Below are 16,334 nucleotides of genomic sequence, written 5' to 3' on the forward strand. Positions count from 1 at the left end.
ATTTGTAGAATGAGACAGACTAATAGAAGTGCACACTGGAAAGGCTGCAGGATACTCTCTAAAATGTAAGCAATAATAGCATCTTCTGGTGGAATAACAGGTAATTTGTATTTTCTTATTTGTTCTTACCTATATTTTCAGTTTATCTGTATTTTCCAAATATTCTATACTACCGGTATCTCTTATAATCAGAAAATAATAGCAAAAGTTATTTAAAATAATACAATTTTAAGTGTGGGGAAGATTTCTGGTTTGTTGTCTTGGGTGAGCACCTGAGGGGGAGTGAGATTAGAAACTTCTCATTTCTCCTTCTGTGTCAAGGGTAGAGATTCAGAGGAGATCAATTGGAATTCCTCAAATTTTCCAAAGCCAGATTCTTACTCTCCAGCTGACCATAGGAATATCCTTCAGTGGAGTGTATAGATTCAGGATCTGACCATTCAACTGGTAGTTTTATAACAGACAATTATAAGCTAAACTGTCTGTGGTATATCCATTCCAAGATACTTCCTCTTCAAAATCAGGTATTTTAAGTTTTCCCACATGGGTCATGTTGACTGGAGTTCTTTCTGATTATTGACTTGAATTATGTTCCTTGAACATAACAATTTTCTTCTCCCAATTTCCCAGACAGAATCATGAATAAACTGGAGGATAAGCAGGACCAGATGATACCATGAAGAGAAGTTTACAGGCCCTCTATTGCCAACTGTTAAGTAAGTCAATACCTTGTTTCCTCTTTCCTATAATATACCAACGTTATTTTTTGCCAAGTGCCAGAAACTTACACACCTTCTGGAGGAACACCAGGGTTTGGCCATTGTGGAAGGACAGTAAGTTTTTCCTGTGCTTCCTCATCTAGGTACTTGAAGTATCAAGCATAAAGTCATTGTATTGCCTTGGGCATCAGTTGTAATGTAGACTATAATAATTCTAAATTAACACGTTAAGCATAGTTCATTCAAGAATGAGTGTTAAAAATGTTAGTGCTCTTGGTTTTGTAATATAATAAAGGATGTTCCAGTATGACCTTATGTAGGTTCCTCACGGAGAAGGGATAGTAGATTGTATTTGTGGATTTTGCCACATAGAACCTGTTACCATTCTTTGGCTATTTGGCCTTGGCTTGGAATGTTATGCATAGTTATGCATGGTTCTGAAATAGTGAGTGCTGAAAATGTGATTGACATGTTAAGCCTATTTCCTTCAAGGGTGAGTGTCCAAACCGTTGTTGGTTTTGTTAGTAGGAAAAAAAAAAAAAAAAAAGAATGTTCTATTATGACCTCTGTATGTTGATCATGTGTTTTGGGGATTTTGCTCCAAAGCACTAGTTGCCATTCAGGGACTATATAGCCTGTAGATTAGAATTGTTCCTGGATGAATGTAAAAACCAACGCCAGTTGGCAGATATGATGTTCAGATTGATCCACTTGAGACAAAAGGCATTGCTCTACGACAGGTCACACCACAGCCATGGTGTTGGGGAAACTTGGAGTGCTTGTCTTGTCCTTGCTGATGTAACTTCCTAAGAATTACAGCCAACAAAACCTTATGGACCAGTTGTACTCTGTAACATGTGGGGTTGCCTTGAGTCCTGGGCCGACTCCAAGGCAGCCAACAACAACAACATCTTTCCTAGGCTGAGTGGCTCATTGTTAACTTTGATGAGACAGTAAAATTAAAAAGAGATTGAGATGCAAATCACCAATCAGCCCTTAGAATTTAGCAATTCAGGTTATGTTGCATCCTCAGTGCAAAGCCCTTATCTACAGACAGCATTCGGGCTGGGTGTTTTAATTGACTCATTTCTTCTGCTGCATTCTAATCCCTGAAACGCGGATCACATCAGCCTGATTTCAGCCTGGTAGAAAGTTGACAAGAGTTATGGCACTCTCGCAAGCTCTTTCTCCATGTGTCCCACTGGGCTGTTTTTTATTGTTTTTTAATGATAAGCTTGTTTGTTAGAGAAAAGGCTTTACAGATTGAAGAAGCAATGTCATAAACAAGAAATGAATGATTAACTCTACATTGGTGGGAGAGGAGACATTGAGGAAAGCTTCTCAAAGTGGGGAATTTGAAGGATAAATCAAATTTCATTTCCCTTCCTCAGAGAAGGGGAAGCAGGCTTTGCAGGCAGTTGTTAGGTGGCATCGAGTTGGTTCCAACTCATAGTGACCCTGTGTACAACAGAACAAAACACTGCCTAGTCCTGCACCATCCTCACAATCATTGTATGCTTGAGCGATTGTTGCAGCCACTGTGTCAGTCCATGTTGTTGGAGTCTTCCTCTTTTTCTCTGACCCTCTATTTTACCAAGTAGGAGAAACAGGAAATGAGAAAGAGCACAGTAGATGTGGGAGGCAGAAAATGTTTGTTGAGTTCACTTACACTGATTGTATGCCCCAAGTTTGCATACTATTATAAGGCCATATATTATTTGAAAGGCATCAGATAAAATATTCTAAGTTTAGAAATGAGTCTTATAACATGACAAAGTTCATCCTCCCAAGTTGAGCAATATATGAAAGTTGAAGGGTTTTCTTCAAAGGTCATCTGGATAGCATCGGAAACAACCGTGTCTCAACACCTTCGTTGTTTGCAAAGCTTGACGGGAAATGCAAACAGCGCAGGGTAGGTCAGCTTCCTGACTGTTAAGTAGTGGCCCTCCCTGAATCACCCTGATTACTAGGTTGCTTGATTGTGAGCTGGAGCCCTGCTTCCTTCAGAGCTGGTGGGGCCAAGCACTTTGGCCCTAAATTCAATTAGTTTAACTTCAGAGAATGGTTTTCACAAGTTCATTGAGGTGAAGGCTGTTATTTATAGTTATTTTTCTTTTCATGAGAGGAGCTGGATGTTTAGTAAAATCCTAGGTAAGTTAAAATAAACTGACATGCATAACACACACAGAATATGTGTCATACATATCATTGGTCAGCCAATTATTAACTTACAACTATGTTAACATTGTCCACAAACAAAGTGTTTTTGTGGTGTCTAAAATAGATTTGAGAGCTAAAGACTCAGCACAAACTCAATATATTGTTTTTCATCACCCAGAAAAATGATTTTTTTTAAATCTGGTGGGGGGGCTGATAAGGAGAGTGTTCTGGTTATTCATTGTTACATAACACACCACCCCAAAACTTTGTGGCTTAAAACAACATCATTTCTTTTACTTATGAGTCTGCAGTGTGGGCAGGGCTTGGTAGAGACTACTTCTCTGCTCCACAGTGCCTGGAGTGGGGCTGGAATGATTCTACCGCCTGGGGGCTAGAACAGCTGGTGCTGACTGGGCATCTCTTTCTCTCTGAGACCTTTTCACATGACTGGTTTAGGCTTCTTCACAGCTTGGCCTCAGGGTGTCAGATTTCTGACAGGGCAGCTCAGGACACTGAGGCCCAGGCAAAAAGCTGTAAGGCTTCTTATGAACTATACTTGGAACTCCCAGAACAATAATTCTGCCACATCATATTGGTCAAAGAAGTCACTAAGACCCAGCCTGCCTCATGGGGAGGGCAATTACACTCCACCTCTTAAAGTGAAATGTTTTAATAATTTGTAGTCATCTTTAATCTACCACAGAGAGTATCTGTTTGTTAAAAAAATAATAACAACTAGTGGACAAATATTTGCCAGTTCATGAATTGTCATCATCATCATAGATGCAACTCTCTCTTGAGTGCCTACTGTGTTACAGCATTTGCTGGTCGACCCACCTGCATCATCTCATTCATTCCAGAGGTAAATGCTTCAAGGTGAAGAAGTGTCACAGATGAATACACTGTCCAGAGTGACTAGCTAGTGAGTGATGGAGCTGGAATCCACACCCAGGGCTGCCTGACAACTGCATACATGCCTTTCATTCTGCATGATGCCTCTGCTGCACATGTGAAATCTCAGCAGTGCGGCCCTTCTGCTTCTTACAGCTAGAAAGGGGTGGTCCTAACCTGTGACTGGTAAAGCTTGCATCCAGCTAGTAACCTCAGTCACAGTGTCTCAGTCTCACATTTGAATTATGAACTAGCCTCCCTCCCCAAATCCATATAACCTGACTCTAGACTCTTCAGCCATAATGAGAAGCTAGTTGGTGTGGAGTTCATTTCTCCTTGGAACCTATTTTTTGATGGAATGATCTGCCTCTCATCTGATCTCTGGAACTGAGCAGAAGCCCCATGGTACCTTTTCAGAGACTAAAAAATTCCAGCCTCTCTGTGGGTCACTTTGTCATAATCAGTAGTCATTAGGCTGTATGTGCCTGACACCAGGGCTGAGGGATGCAATCTTTGGCAGGCAGGGCAAATGAGGTTTTAATACTTTACTTTTATTACCACCTGACTGTCTCTGCCTTTGTTTTATTTCTTGGGCTCCATCCACAGTGCACGACTCAGCATTTCATCCTACCAGATTTAGCCCTTCAGGAAAGTTTAGTACATTTTATGTGATACCTTGGAACAACTGAAAGTTTAAGGATGGGGGTGGTGGTGAGAACCTTCCTGGTTACATAAAAACCAAATACTGTCATTCATTTTTCTTTTTCAGACTTAATAAATTAGGTGTGAAGATAGTGGTAACAACACTTGGGTTTTCAAGTCAGCAGACCAGGTTCCAATCCTAGCCCTACCACTTACTAGATTTCTTAATTTAGATAAGTTACTTAATCTCAATGAGCTTTATATGTAAAGTAGGCTATGACCACCCACTCCATAAAGTGGGTATTGAGTGAATTAACATGACATGTAGAAAACCTACAATAAATGTCAGTTCTTCAATGATGCTTCTTGTCTGGTACAGAGAGGTACAACCTAAGTGGAATTCTACTGTAACTAACATTTGCACCAAACTTTCTGGGTCACAAAGCGTGTTTCCCATAATTTGATTCATGACAACTATAAGAGGCAAGTGGGGGCATTAATTTTCACTGACCGCATTCTATAGAGGAGGGAATCGACATAATCAAGTCTCCCATTTCTGGGCTGCAGTTATTTTTAAAAAGTATTTAATATTGGGAAGTAAGGAGCATTGGTGGCACAGTAATTAAGAGCTATGGCTGCTAACCAAAAGGTCAGCAGTTCGAATCCACCAGACGCTCCTAGGAAACCCTATGGGGCAGTTCTACTCTGTCCTATAAGGTCGCTATGAGTCGGAATCAGCTCGATGGCAACAGGTTAAGTGTGGGTTTTTTGGTAAGGAGCATTATCACAAACCTTCAAGAACATGGCACTTCTGGGAAGGTGCTGAGCTAGCAGATTTGGTCTTTGCATAGGTCTGTGTACTTGGAATTTGTTGTGTTACTTCATTGTTAAGAAGACTAAGGTAATTATGATCCTATGAAAATAAGTTTTTATATTTCAGTATCTATTCAGATCAAAGTTGTTTGGGTACTTATTCAGAGTTAAGGAGTGATTAGGATTAGTACCTTAAGTGCTCACGGTACATCAAGGCATTTGAATGTCTTGAATCATGCTCTGTATTGTCCCTGGTACATCCTGCTTGCTCGCTCATGCATCCTCTGCATACACCTGGCCTGTGTTGGCCACATAGAGTAGAACTGCCCCATAGAGTTTCCAGGGAGCGCCTGGTAGATTCGAACTGCTGACCTTTTGGTTAGCAGCTGTAGCACTTAACCACTGTGCCACCAGGGCATTTCCTGCCTGTCTAGTCTCTTCCAGGCATAATGAGAAGCTGGTTGGGTATGGAGTTCATTTCCTCTTGGAACTTATCTTATGGAATCGTCTGCATCTCATATGATCTCTGGAACTGAGCAGAAGCCCCTGAAAATACCTTAACGTGAGCAAACTGCCTTTGGTGCCTTTATCTCTGACTACTCCTCTTCACACAGTAGCTACTCAGTTGCTGTATTCTTCCCTCCATTCACATCTTACACTAGAAATAGCCATATAGCAATATCCCCTACAAGGAATAAACATTTTCCCTCTCTTTTCCCTCCATGCTTATCCTTATCCTGTAGTAAACCAGAAGTCCCTACCATGGTACCTACCCAGGTAAGTTATCCTACCTATGTGATCTGAAGTTCCTACAGAATTCATTTAGATAGAAATCAGTCTGACTAAGCTAATCAATGTTAATATGTGCTCAGTTGGTTAAGGAGAGTTAAGGAGCCCCCTCCTTCCTTAACTCTCAGGTATATTTGCATGTTAAAAGATTAATTTTACCTTCTTAAGGCAAACACGACGTAGAAAACCTGGTGGTGCATTAGTTAAGAGTTCAGCTGCTAATCAAAAAGGTTGGCAGTTCGAATCAATCACTCACTCCTTGGAAACCCTATGGGGCAGTTCTACTCTGTCCTGTATACAGGGTCACTATAAGTCAAAATCGACTCAGAGGCAAGAGGAACAGGAAGGTAAACAATATTTTGGTATCATTTTAAACAATATTGACTACCACAATTTAAGCAGGTAAGCTTCCTAGGGCCTATTTTAAGTAGCAGAAGGTCCATCTGTCTGAATCTTTCTGAGTCATACTTCTGGAATCTTCAGATCTTTTTGTTTCTAGCTGATTGCTCTCCTCTCTGTTCAGCTGACACTGGAAATAATCTTCTCATGCCTCTTCTGTAACTTTTTATCATCACCATCCACCCAGATGTCAAACCCTGAATACCTGAAGTCATCCTCGACTTGCTTCCTGCCCTACCCTGGATACTTTTGGATACCAGCTCCCATGGACTGGTATCTGTTTGTTCCATAGTGTGAATCTGTTTGTTCCTCTGCCTCCCCACCGTCTGCTTCAGTGAAGGGCTTCTTATGGTCTTCCCTGGACCATTTGAATAGTTTCCCTATTTGTCACCTGATTCTCAGACCTCACCCTTCTAATCCATGCTCACATTGCTGCAGAATTAGCTGCCTGTCATCTGTTGATAATCTTTTAGTGGCTGGACATCACCTAGCAGTTCTTAAAGTTGACTCCTGGGGATCTCTGAGACCCTTCAGAAAATCTATTGAGACCCTCCTTTTTCCATAACATATCTTTATGAAGTCAGATTTTTTTCATCTACTTCAACCAGAACAACATTATGCAACTGATTGAATGCAGAAGCAGATATGAGAGCCAGCTGTCTTTTATAAGCCAGACATTAAAGAGATTTACAAAAATGTAAAATGCTACCCTTCTCACTCTTTTTTTTAGAATATATTGGTTTTTTTAATTTAAAAATATTTGTTAACATGTAATGAATGTTATTGTTACTTTTGAATTAATAGTTTTAATTTCCGGGCTTTAGTTTTTAATAGAGTAAATATCAGTAGATATAACCCATATAAACAAAGGCTCTTTTGGTCCCTCAGTAATTTTTAAGAGTATAAGAGTTTCCTGAGACCAAAATGTTTGAGAACCACTGACCTAGAGGATAAAGCCCAGATTCCTTCGGTTAGCATGCAAGTTGTTAGTCTGGTCCCAGACCACCTCTTCAGCCTCATCTCTCACCACCTCTCCACGTCATAGTCTTCCCACACACACACACACACATACACACACACCACTCTACATGTTAGAGGCCCACACAGTGTGCTCCAGCCGTCATAACTGACATTCCACCCTCAGGAAATCTTTAGCTGTGTGTATATGTGTGCTTATTTTCTTGTCTTCGCGCTCCCTCAGGAATGGGGACTCCATTTCATTTGTTCCCCTATCTCTGGTCTAATCTAGAGCTTGAATCAGTAAATGTGTGATTAAATTACCATATTTCATCAAAGCTAAGATGTCGTTAATTATAACATATACTGTTATTTCATAAGTCACCAAGAAAGATAAAATGCTGCCAATTAAACTATCACATGCCATCAATTACGTCTTACAATGTGGAAACACGTATGGATAAAATACAGAATTACTAAATTGGGTTGTGGCTAACTGGGTGTCTTAGGCTGGGTTCTCTAGAGAAGCAAAACCAGTAAAGTGTATAAATATATATAGAGAGAGAGATTCATATCAAGGAAATGGCTCACGCAGTTGTAGAGGCTAGAACACCCCAAGTCCGTGGATCAGGATAGACGCTTCTCCTGATTCACGTAGCCGCGGTGGCTGGTGAACCCAAGACTGTCAGGTGAGAGAGCAAGGCTCTTGCTCACAGGCTGTGAAGATCGACTGCTAGCTCAAGTCCCAAGAACTGGAGATCAGATGAACAGGAGCCAGCTGCAGGATGCAGAGCCATCAAAAGCCCCCAAGCCTTGCCAGAATGTCCTCTTACATTCAGTGAAGGCCACATGCCCACTCCCTTTCCACTGATTGGTTACTCACAACAGATCCCATCATGGAAGTGATCACATTATACCAGATTTCATCATGGACGTGATCGCAACATACCTGCCAAACTGCATCATAACTGCCAAACCAGTGAGAATCATGGCCCAGCCAAGTTGACACACAACCTTAACGATCACACTGGGTAATGTAGTCCCATGGGTCTCTGCCACTGAATTCTCCTTTGGGACCAAGCCTCAGTAAACCCATCTGTATGCCCTGCTCTCACTCCAGGTGATTCTCATGGAACAAAGGAATTCACCTCTGGAGAGAGATCAGAGGAACTGGACCATCACTAACTGAACTTGTATTCTGTCTTCTTGGCTTGTTTCTTCTGATAAGTGAGAAGAAATTTTCCCTAAGATTAAGGCAGGAGACTGATATAAATTCTGACATGGTATTTAGGTCCAAACAAATGCTGGCTCCAGAAATGTATGTTCTTTTAGATGTTAAATGCAATCGTAAGGATATTGCTATTCTGTAAGAACAAGAGGGTGTTCCTTAGCATAGGGAAATGAAGAGGGAACTTCACCTTTCTTTATGAGATGTTCATATTTTCCTCCTTCTTTGCCAATGAAGTTCTGTCTTGCTTTACCATTTACACTGCTTGGTCACACGCTCCATGGTGAGTGATGGTGTGGCAGCAGTGGCTAAGGGCTTGGATTCTGGATTAAGACTGTTTGAGTTCAAACTGTGGTTTACCACTAATTCTTTTCCAAATTATTTTTACCCTTTCTGTATAAAATATACCAATTTGAGTGTGCCTTCACTGCCAAACAGCTGTTGAACTCTCTACCCCCGCCCCTTGCAAATTCATCACCCTTGAGGCTATTAAAGACTCTATTCTTGAGGGAATAAAAAAGTATGGTCCGTTTAGTAGCAAAGACCAGTTCATCAGCGTGAAGTTCTTTAGAGCTTCTACCAGTGGCTGTAATAATGTTAAGGATACATTTGTTTATCAATCACCATTATGAAAATGGGAGGCATCCATTTCATCGACACTATAGTGCAGTACGGTATTTTAGACTGGGCCACTTTGATTGGTTTCGATCAGTTTTGCAAGCCTGGCTGTACATTAGAATCACCTGGGGAGCTTTTAACTACTTCCCATGCCCACGCCCCACCCACGATCAATTAAATCAGAATCTTTGGACGGGTTGGGGCAAGGTATCAGGTGCTTCTAAGGTGAGAAACACTGGCTTAGAGTGGTAGTTCTTAAACTTGAGCATGCAGCAGAATCAGGAGGAAGGTTTGTTGAAGCACAGACTGATGGGCCACATGCCTAGAGATTCTGATTGAGTAGACCTTGGATGGAGCCAAGAATTTACATTTCTAAGATTCCAGTAATCCTGAAGTTTTGGTCCAGGGTCTACATTTTGAGAATCAGTGCCTTTGACTGGTCAAGGGCTATCCTGGAGCAGGAGATGACTCACTCAGGCTGCATGTTAGTGAAGTAGATCCTGGAACAAAACCCGGGTTAGTTAGGAAGGAGGAAGAGGGGAAAAGGTGCTAGAGAGGTAACCAGCAGTGCCCACTACAGAAAATAAGAATCATTCACAATTCATTGTAGCATTATTCACAATCGCAAAAAGATGGAAAAAACCTAAGGCAAACTATGGTGCATACACACAATGGAATACTACGCAACAATAAAGAACAATGATGAATCTGCAAAACATCTCACAACATGGATGAATCTGGAGGGCATTATGCTGAGTAAAATAAGTCAATCACAAAAGGACAAATACTGTATTAGACCACTATTATAAAAACTCATGAAAAGGTTTACACACAGAAATAATCTTGATGGTTACAAGGGAGGGGCAGTTGGGGAGGGAAAAATGCTAACTAAACAATAGATAAGTGGTAACTTTGGTGAAGGGTAAGACAGTACATAGTACTGGGGAAGCCAGTACAACTTGAACAAGGCAAGGTCATGGAAGCTTCATGGGCTGAGGGTGGGGTACCGTGGTCTCAGGGGGCACCTAGCTCAATGGCATAACATAGTTTATAAAGAAAACGTTCTACATCCTACTTTGGTGAGTGGCATCTAGGGTCTTAAAAGTTTGTGAGCAGCCATCTAATATACTCTACTGGTCCCACCCCATCTGGAGCAAAGGAGAATGAAGAAAACCAAAGACACAGGGAAAAGATTAGTCCAAAGGACTAATGGACCACAACTACCACAGCCTCCACCAGACTGAGTCTAGCACAACTAGATGGTGCCTGGCTACCACCACCAACTGCTCTGACAGGGATCACAGTAGAGGGTCCCAGACTTTGCTGGCTGGAGAAAAATGTAGAACAAAATTCTAACTCACAAAGAAGACCAGACTTACTGATCTGACAGAGACTGGAGAAACCCCAAGAGTATGGCCCCTGGACACCCTTTTAACTCCGTACTGAAGTCACTCCTGAGATTCACCCTTTAGCCAAAGATTAGACAGTCCCATAAAATGAGACTAAAGGGGCACACCAGCCCAGGGGCAAAGATGAGAAGGCAGGTGGGGACAGGAAAGCTGGTAATGGGGAACCCAGAGTCAAGAAGGGGAGAGTGTTGACATGTTGTGGGGTTGGCAACCAGTGTCACAAAACAATATGTGTATTAGTTGTTTGATGAGAAACTAATTTGCTCTCTAAACCTTCATCTAAAGCACAATAAAAAAAAAAAAATCATTCACAAGTTTTGTTGGATTAGGAACTGTTAGTACTTCAAAGTTTCATGTTATTCCTCAAGATGCACTTAACAGAGAGTGAAAACAGTACAAGGCATGCACTAGTCAGGCTTATAAAGCAAAGGGAAAACACTAGAGCACCTTTGGTTCTAACTGTTTGCTGCATGCTGGTTTTTGCAGATCAACAATCCAAGGCTGGATTTTTTTATTTTTTCTTTTCATTTTGAAAATATTGGCAAGAGTTCTTTACAGAGAACAGGACTCTTTAGTTCTGAAGGGTAAGTGATTCACACAGAAAATATGAGGAAGTAACACTTTCAAATGTGACATTAGCCCAAGAAGCCATTACAAGTGTCATGTTGATTTACTGTCCTTTACATTTTAGGTCGTGATTCTAAATTTGCGTATGTCAACAACTCTTTCCTGCAGATAAAACAAAGGCTTAATAAGACATTGTAAGCAATGCCAGTAAAGACTAAGGAATAAAATACTTAAAGGAAATTCAATTTTATGACTTCCGAGTGCATTCCATTACATGGTTGGCAGGAATCTAGGTGACGGAGGTTGTGCCCACACTTAGGAGAGCTGTTGAATTGTGCAATTTAAATGTTAACTTTTCATGAGCAAATTTAGTTTTCTATATGGAAGTACTTGTGCAAAAATATATGGTAGGACAGAATATAGAACTTGATTTAGAGGATGTTACTTGAGCTCTCATTTCTGTCACTAGTTATGTCACTTTGCACAGATTATTAACCTCCCAGAGCTGCCTCAGTTTCCTCAATTGTAATACACTGACAACGAGTATATGTCCCTTGAGGATTGTTGTTAGAGTTAATTAAGAAGGGTGTAAAAATATTTCATAAGTTGTAAAATGCCTTCCAACGTGGCTAGTTGTTTTACTTTTGTCTTTAAATAGCAATAACTTATTTCTCTTGTAATACTGTACTATTGTTAGCAAATCCTGTCTAAAAAGAAAGACAGAAATGTGAAAGGCAGCCTAGCATGTCCTCATCCAAATTCTAATTCAGTAGACTCTTCATTCATACACAAAGACCTCATTAGCAGGGGCTACTCTAACTAGGGGTTGTCTTGCTTGTCAGAATCTGGTACAATTCTGGGAGATTTTTCTGAAAGGTGGAAGTTTGAACAGAAATTTTAAAATTAAGAAAATGGATTTTGAGGGGCAACTTTGTGTTGGCTCTGTAATAAATCTTCTCTGAAGGCTTTCTGAAAAGTTTAATCATTACCTACAAATGTGATGGATGCTGGGGATTCTTCAGGATAGAACCAAAAAAGCCCCCAGAACCTAAAACACATTCCCTTTGCAGGATCTCCTTTCCTATCTCCCCCTGCTGTTCAATCATTTCCCTTCCCTGTCTTTGTGTTGTTTCCATCACCAGACTTTCTCTTCTCTTTGCTCTTTCCCTCAAGTTTTCCAGTTCTCCAGGGGGTAAATCTTTTATATATTGTAGGTGCCCTAACAACTTCTCAAAGGTGAATTCCTTACCTTTCCTCTGGCTGTATTAGAATATCACTGAGGGTACCATGAGCTTGGCCAGTCTCATTACTCATTTACTCCCAAGTGTCTTCATCAGTTTTCCCATCTATAAAATGAGCATGTGTATTAGTTTCCTATGGCTGTCACAACAAATTGCCACAAACGTGATGATGTCTTAAAATAACAAAAATTTCTCTCACAGCTCAGAAGGCCAGAAGTTCCAAATCAAGATGTCATCAGAGTCCCACTCTCTCGTAGGCTCTAGAAGAGAATCCTTCCTTACCTCTTCCAGCTTCTGGTGGCTCCAGGCATTCTTGCCTTGGGGCTGCATAACTCCACTCTGCTTCTGTCTTCACAGGGACTTCTCCCTTTCTCCTTGTGTCTCTTCTCTGTGTGTCTCTTGTAAGGAGACATGTTACTGGATTTAGCGCGAAACCTGATAATCCAGCATGATCTCATCTTGAGATCCTTAGCTTAATTACATCTACAAAGATCCTTTTTTCAAGTAAGATCACATTCACAGGTTTCAAGGATTAAGATGTGAACATATATTTTCGGGGGCAACCATTCAACCAACTACAGCATGATATTGCCTACTTTATATAAGTATACTGAGCACTTAGCACAGTACCCAGTGCAGAATAGGTCCTCAGTAAGTGGGGATTATTATACAGTTATTTTGTTCACTACCTCTAGTACCTAGAATAGTCCATAACACATAGTAGGTGCTCAAAATATATTTGTGGAATGAATTATTATTACGTTTTTATTCTACAGTATTTACTAAAACATTTGAATATCTGTTCTGTGTCAGGCACTGGGCAGATGATGAGACAGTGTTGAGTAAAAGTAGCCATGGTCCCTACCTACCCTATGACGCTTACCATGGAGCAGGCAGAAATAAAGTAACCACACAAACAGAAAATTCCAAGCATGACAAGCACTACAAAAACGAGTCTTCAGGGGAATATGACCTGTATGGTATAGTCAAGGAAGGCTCTTCTGAGCTGAAGTCTGAAAGAGGAGGTGATAACCACACAAAGAGAGAAGAACACAGTGTGTAGCCCAGGGCCGTGTGGTGGGAGGAGGTGTGGTGAGTACAAGGGACTGAAATCTGAAGCCAGGCCAGGATACCTTGTGAGGAGCAGGTGTGGTGCAACATGGAGCAAATGAGAAAGGAGAGGTCAGTGGAAGCCAGATTGAGTAGGACCTTGTGGGCCATATTAGGGAATTCTGTGTTTATGCTAAGAGCAGTTGGAAACCAGTGAAGCTGAGGAGTGAGTGTAGAGGGAGAGGAGGAAAGGACCTAGACTCCAGTGTTGAGAAATGCCAAAGGCAGAAGAGAAACAGCCTGCAAAGGAGACAAACAAAAGCAGCAAGAGAGGAAAGACAGTAGCCTGGAGGGGCAAATGCTGGAAGCCAAAGTGCTTCCAGAGAAAAGAATGTGAAGAGTGCCACTTGCTGCTGCTGAGAGGCCAAAAAACATAAGGATTGAAAATGACCATCGGATTTAGCAATGTGAAGGTCATCGCTGGTTTTAGAGGAGCTGTATTGGAGGAGTATGGACAGGACGTCAGAATGGTATGGGTCAAGGAGTGAGTGGGTGTGAGGAGATGGAGCCAGTGAGTTTAGACAGCTTTTTGGAGATGTTTGATGATAAAGTGAGAGCAAGAGAGGGCTGTATCTGGCACAGGATAGAGAAGTGAGTGACGGTTGTTTAAAAATCAGTGACTGAGCTGGTATAAAAGCACCCAGGGAGGGTTTGTGGGCACTGAGTGCTGTAGGGATATGAGCTTCAGGGGACGAGAGATGCCCGTTGATGGTGAGCCCCAGGGCAAGAACAGCTCTAGAGATGATTCCTGTGTCCGTATGTGGTTGGTGCTCAGGGTATGTTTCCTGGCCTTGCCAAGTGAATGCTAGTGCTGAGTACATAATTATGCCATGTTTAATGAAATAGGCAAGGGCAAGATTCTCTTGTCCTGTGATCAGTCTGGTTAACACTGAGCACAAGTGCTTTAATGATGTCCCTGAGATATTCTCTCAAAGTCAGACAACTGTCTCCCCACAGGCAAAGCTCAGGCTTAGGGTCTGCTAATTATACAGTGGCTCCAGAGAGAGCCCCCTAGCCCTCTGAGATGAAAGGATGCTGTAGTTTACTTTGAAACGCCTTGGTCAGATGAAGAAATGGAAGTGTGTCTGTCTTCCTGAGAAGACAAAGAAGCAAGGATCCAGGAATCACCTAAATGGGAGACCAGTATTATGCCCCAAGTAGCTGTTAGGTTATGCCCCGGCATCCCTGGTCACACCGGTAACTGAGTGAATGGGGAGGGTGGGAAGCTCCAGAGTGGGCGACTTGAGCAGGGGTTACAATTATTAAGAAGGCTGAAATTGGCCCAGCTGTTGGCCTCCAGCTGTGGCCTGGGGGTCATTGTGAGGCCATGGACAGCCCCCTGAGACTGAAGGAGGGCCAGCTTAAAAGGAAGCTGGAGTGGATAGGCAGCTTTCTTGTCTGAACACGCAAGGTCACATCTAAGCAGCAATCATGACAACATAGAAGAAGCCCTGAAAGTGGAAAAGGAGGTTCAGACCAATACTGTCACATTATTTCATAGATGTTATTTTGACCTATGGTAAGTGTAAAATAATTACACTAAAAAATAAAACATAACACTTATTTAAATAGCTATAGAAATTCAGTAGGGGAAAAAAAGGCTGACATTTTACCAAAAATGGCAGGACATTCATCTCTCTTTTGGCAAGTGTCTTGGATAGAGCTCCCTAGAAGCAGACCTTGAGCACTGAGACAAGGAACCATGTGAAAATGACTTACAAAGAAGTGTTCCCAGGAATAATCGATAGGGGCGTGGGGAGATGGGCCTGGAAAGGGAAGAAGGCCTAGCAAGGACGTGGTATCAAGCAGAATCCCACAGACGTTAACTTTGATGTAATTTCTCTTGTGAGTTGTGGTAAGAAGAGTACAGGTCACATCTTAGACTTGTTTCCATCACGGGTAAGGGTGCTGGAGTGTTTATATTCCTAGTTCCATCGGGTATTGGTTTAGGGCACTTAGGATGTGCCAGGCACTGTTTAAACACTTTAGTGACTTAGAAGCTAACTTATTTAATACATTTAACACATGCAGAGCATTTGGAACAGTGTCATAAATTATTATTGTGGTTGTTTATATTCTCACCACCACCATCATCCCTTCCCCTACTCCTCCCATTTCTCTGAACACAACGTAAAACTTCATCTGTCTTCCATTCTGAGGACCTTCTTCTCACACTCATGGATCATATTACATTTACAAACTGTTACATCTCCCTTCTCTCCCCTGTGACTCCACCTTCTAAATCTCCTCCTTTGAGAGCCAGGCTGGAGGTTCCATCTGAAGGCTGAAAGTGTCTGGTGAAGGGCTTATTATTAAGCAGTCCATCATGCAGCCCCCTGGTTAGAGATGTAAATGAAATTCCCCCTGGACATAGTCCCACGGGCTTCTCTTTTGCACTATTAAACTGTGATGATAAATGAGTGTGACCAGGTATTTTATTCTTTCCCTGGAAATGTGACTCTTAGAGATGTCATCTCCTCGGTAATGTTTTTCCATAGAAGAAACTCTGGCAGAATCACTGCCAATCTGAGAATCCAAATTTCCTCTGTCAGTGGATACTCAGAAAATACAAAGTTCTGAAAAGTAGGAAATTGTTTATAAACTTCGGAGGGAACTGGAAATATAACTTTAAAGGAAGGAGGGCAGTCTCTGTGCAAGACATTTAATTGTTTTTGTGAGGAAACTGATCCAAGTTTCAGAGAAAAACGTTCTTGTATGTGCACCAGGGAGTGGGAATGAGTTGGCTAGGCGTCAGGTAATTTTCATTTAAAAAGAGCTAGGTTCCTCAGCC

General features: G+C 41.6%; 1 protein-coding gene across 1 annotated transcript in view; it reads left to right on the forward strand.

Annotated features, from left to right (window-relative positions):
- The first annotated feature begins 675 nt into the window (after positions 1-675).
- The window catches only part of TMEM108 (transmembrane protein 108), a 218,919-nt gene continuing 203,260 nt past the window's right edge, over positions 676-16,334 (forward strand). The window contains exon 1 of the mRNA XM_023735960.1: positions 676-716. Within this exon, the coding sequence (XP_023591728.1) occupies positions 677-716 (40 nt within the window). The 5' untranslated portion in view covers position 676. The remainder of the gene's footprint in view (positions 717-16,334) is intronic.

The sequence above is a fragment of the Trichechus manatus genome, unplaced genomic scaffold, assembly GCF_000243295.1.
Source record: "Trichechus manatus latirostris isolate Lorelei unplaced genomic scaffold, TriManLat1.0 scaffold00084, whole genome shotgun sequence".
NCBI lineage: Eukaryota > Metazoa > Chordata > Mammalia > Sirenia > Trichechidae > Trichechus > Trichechus manatus.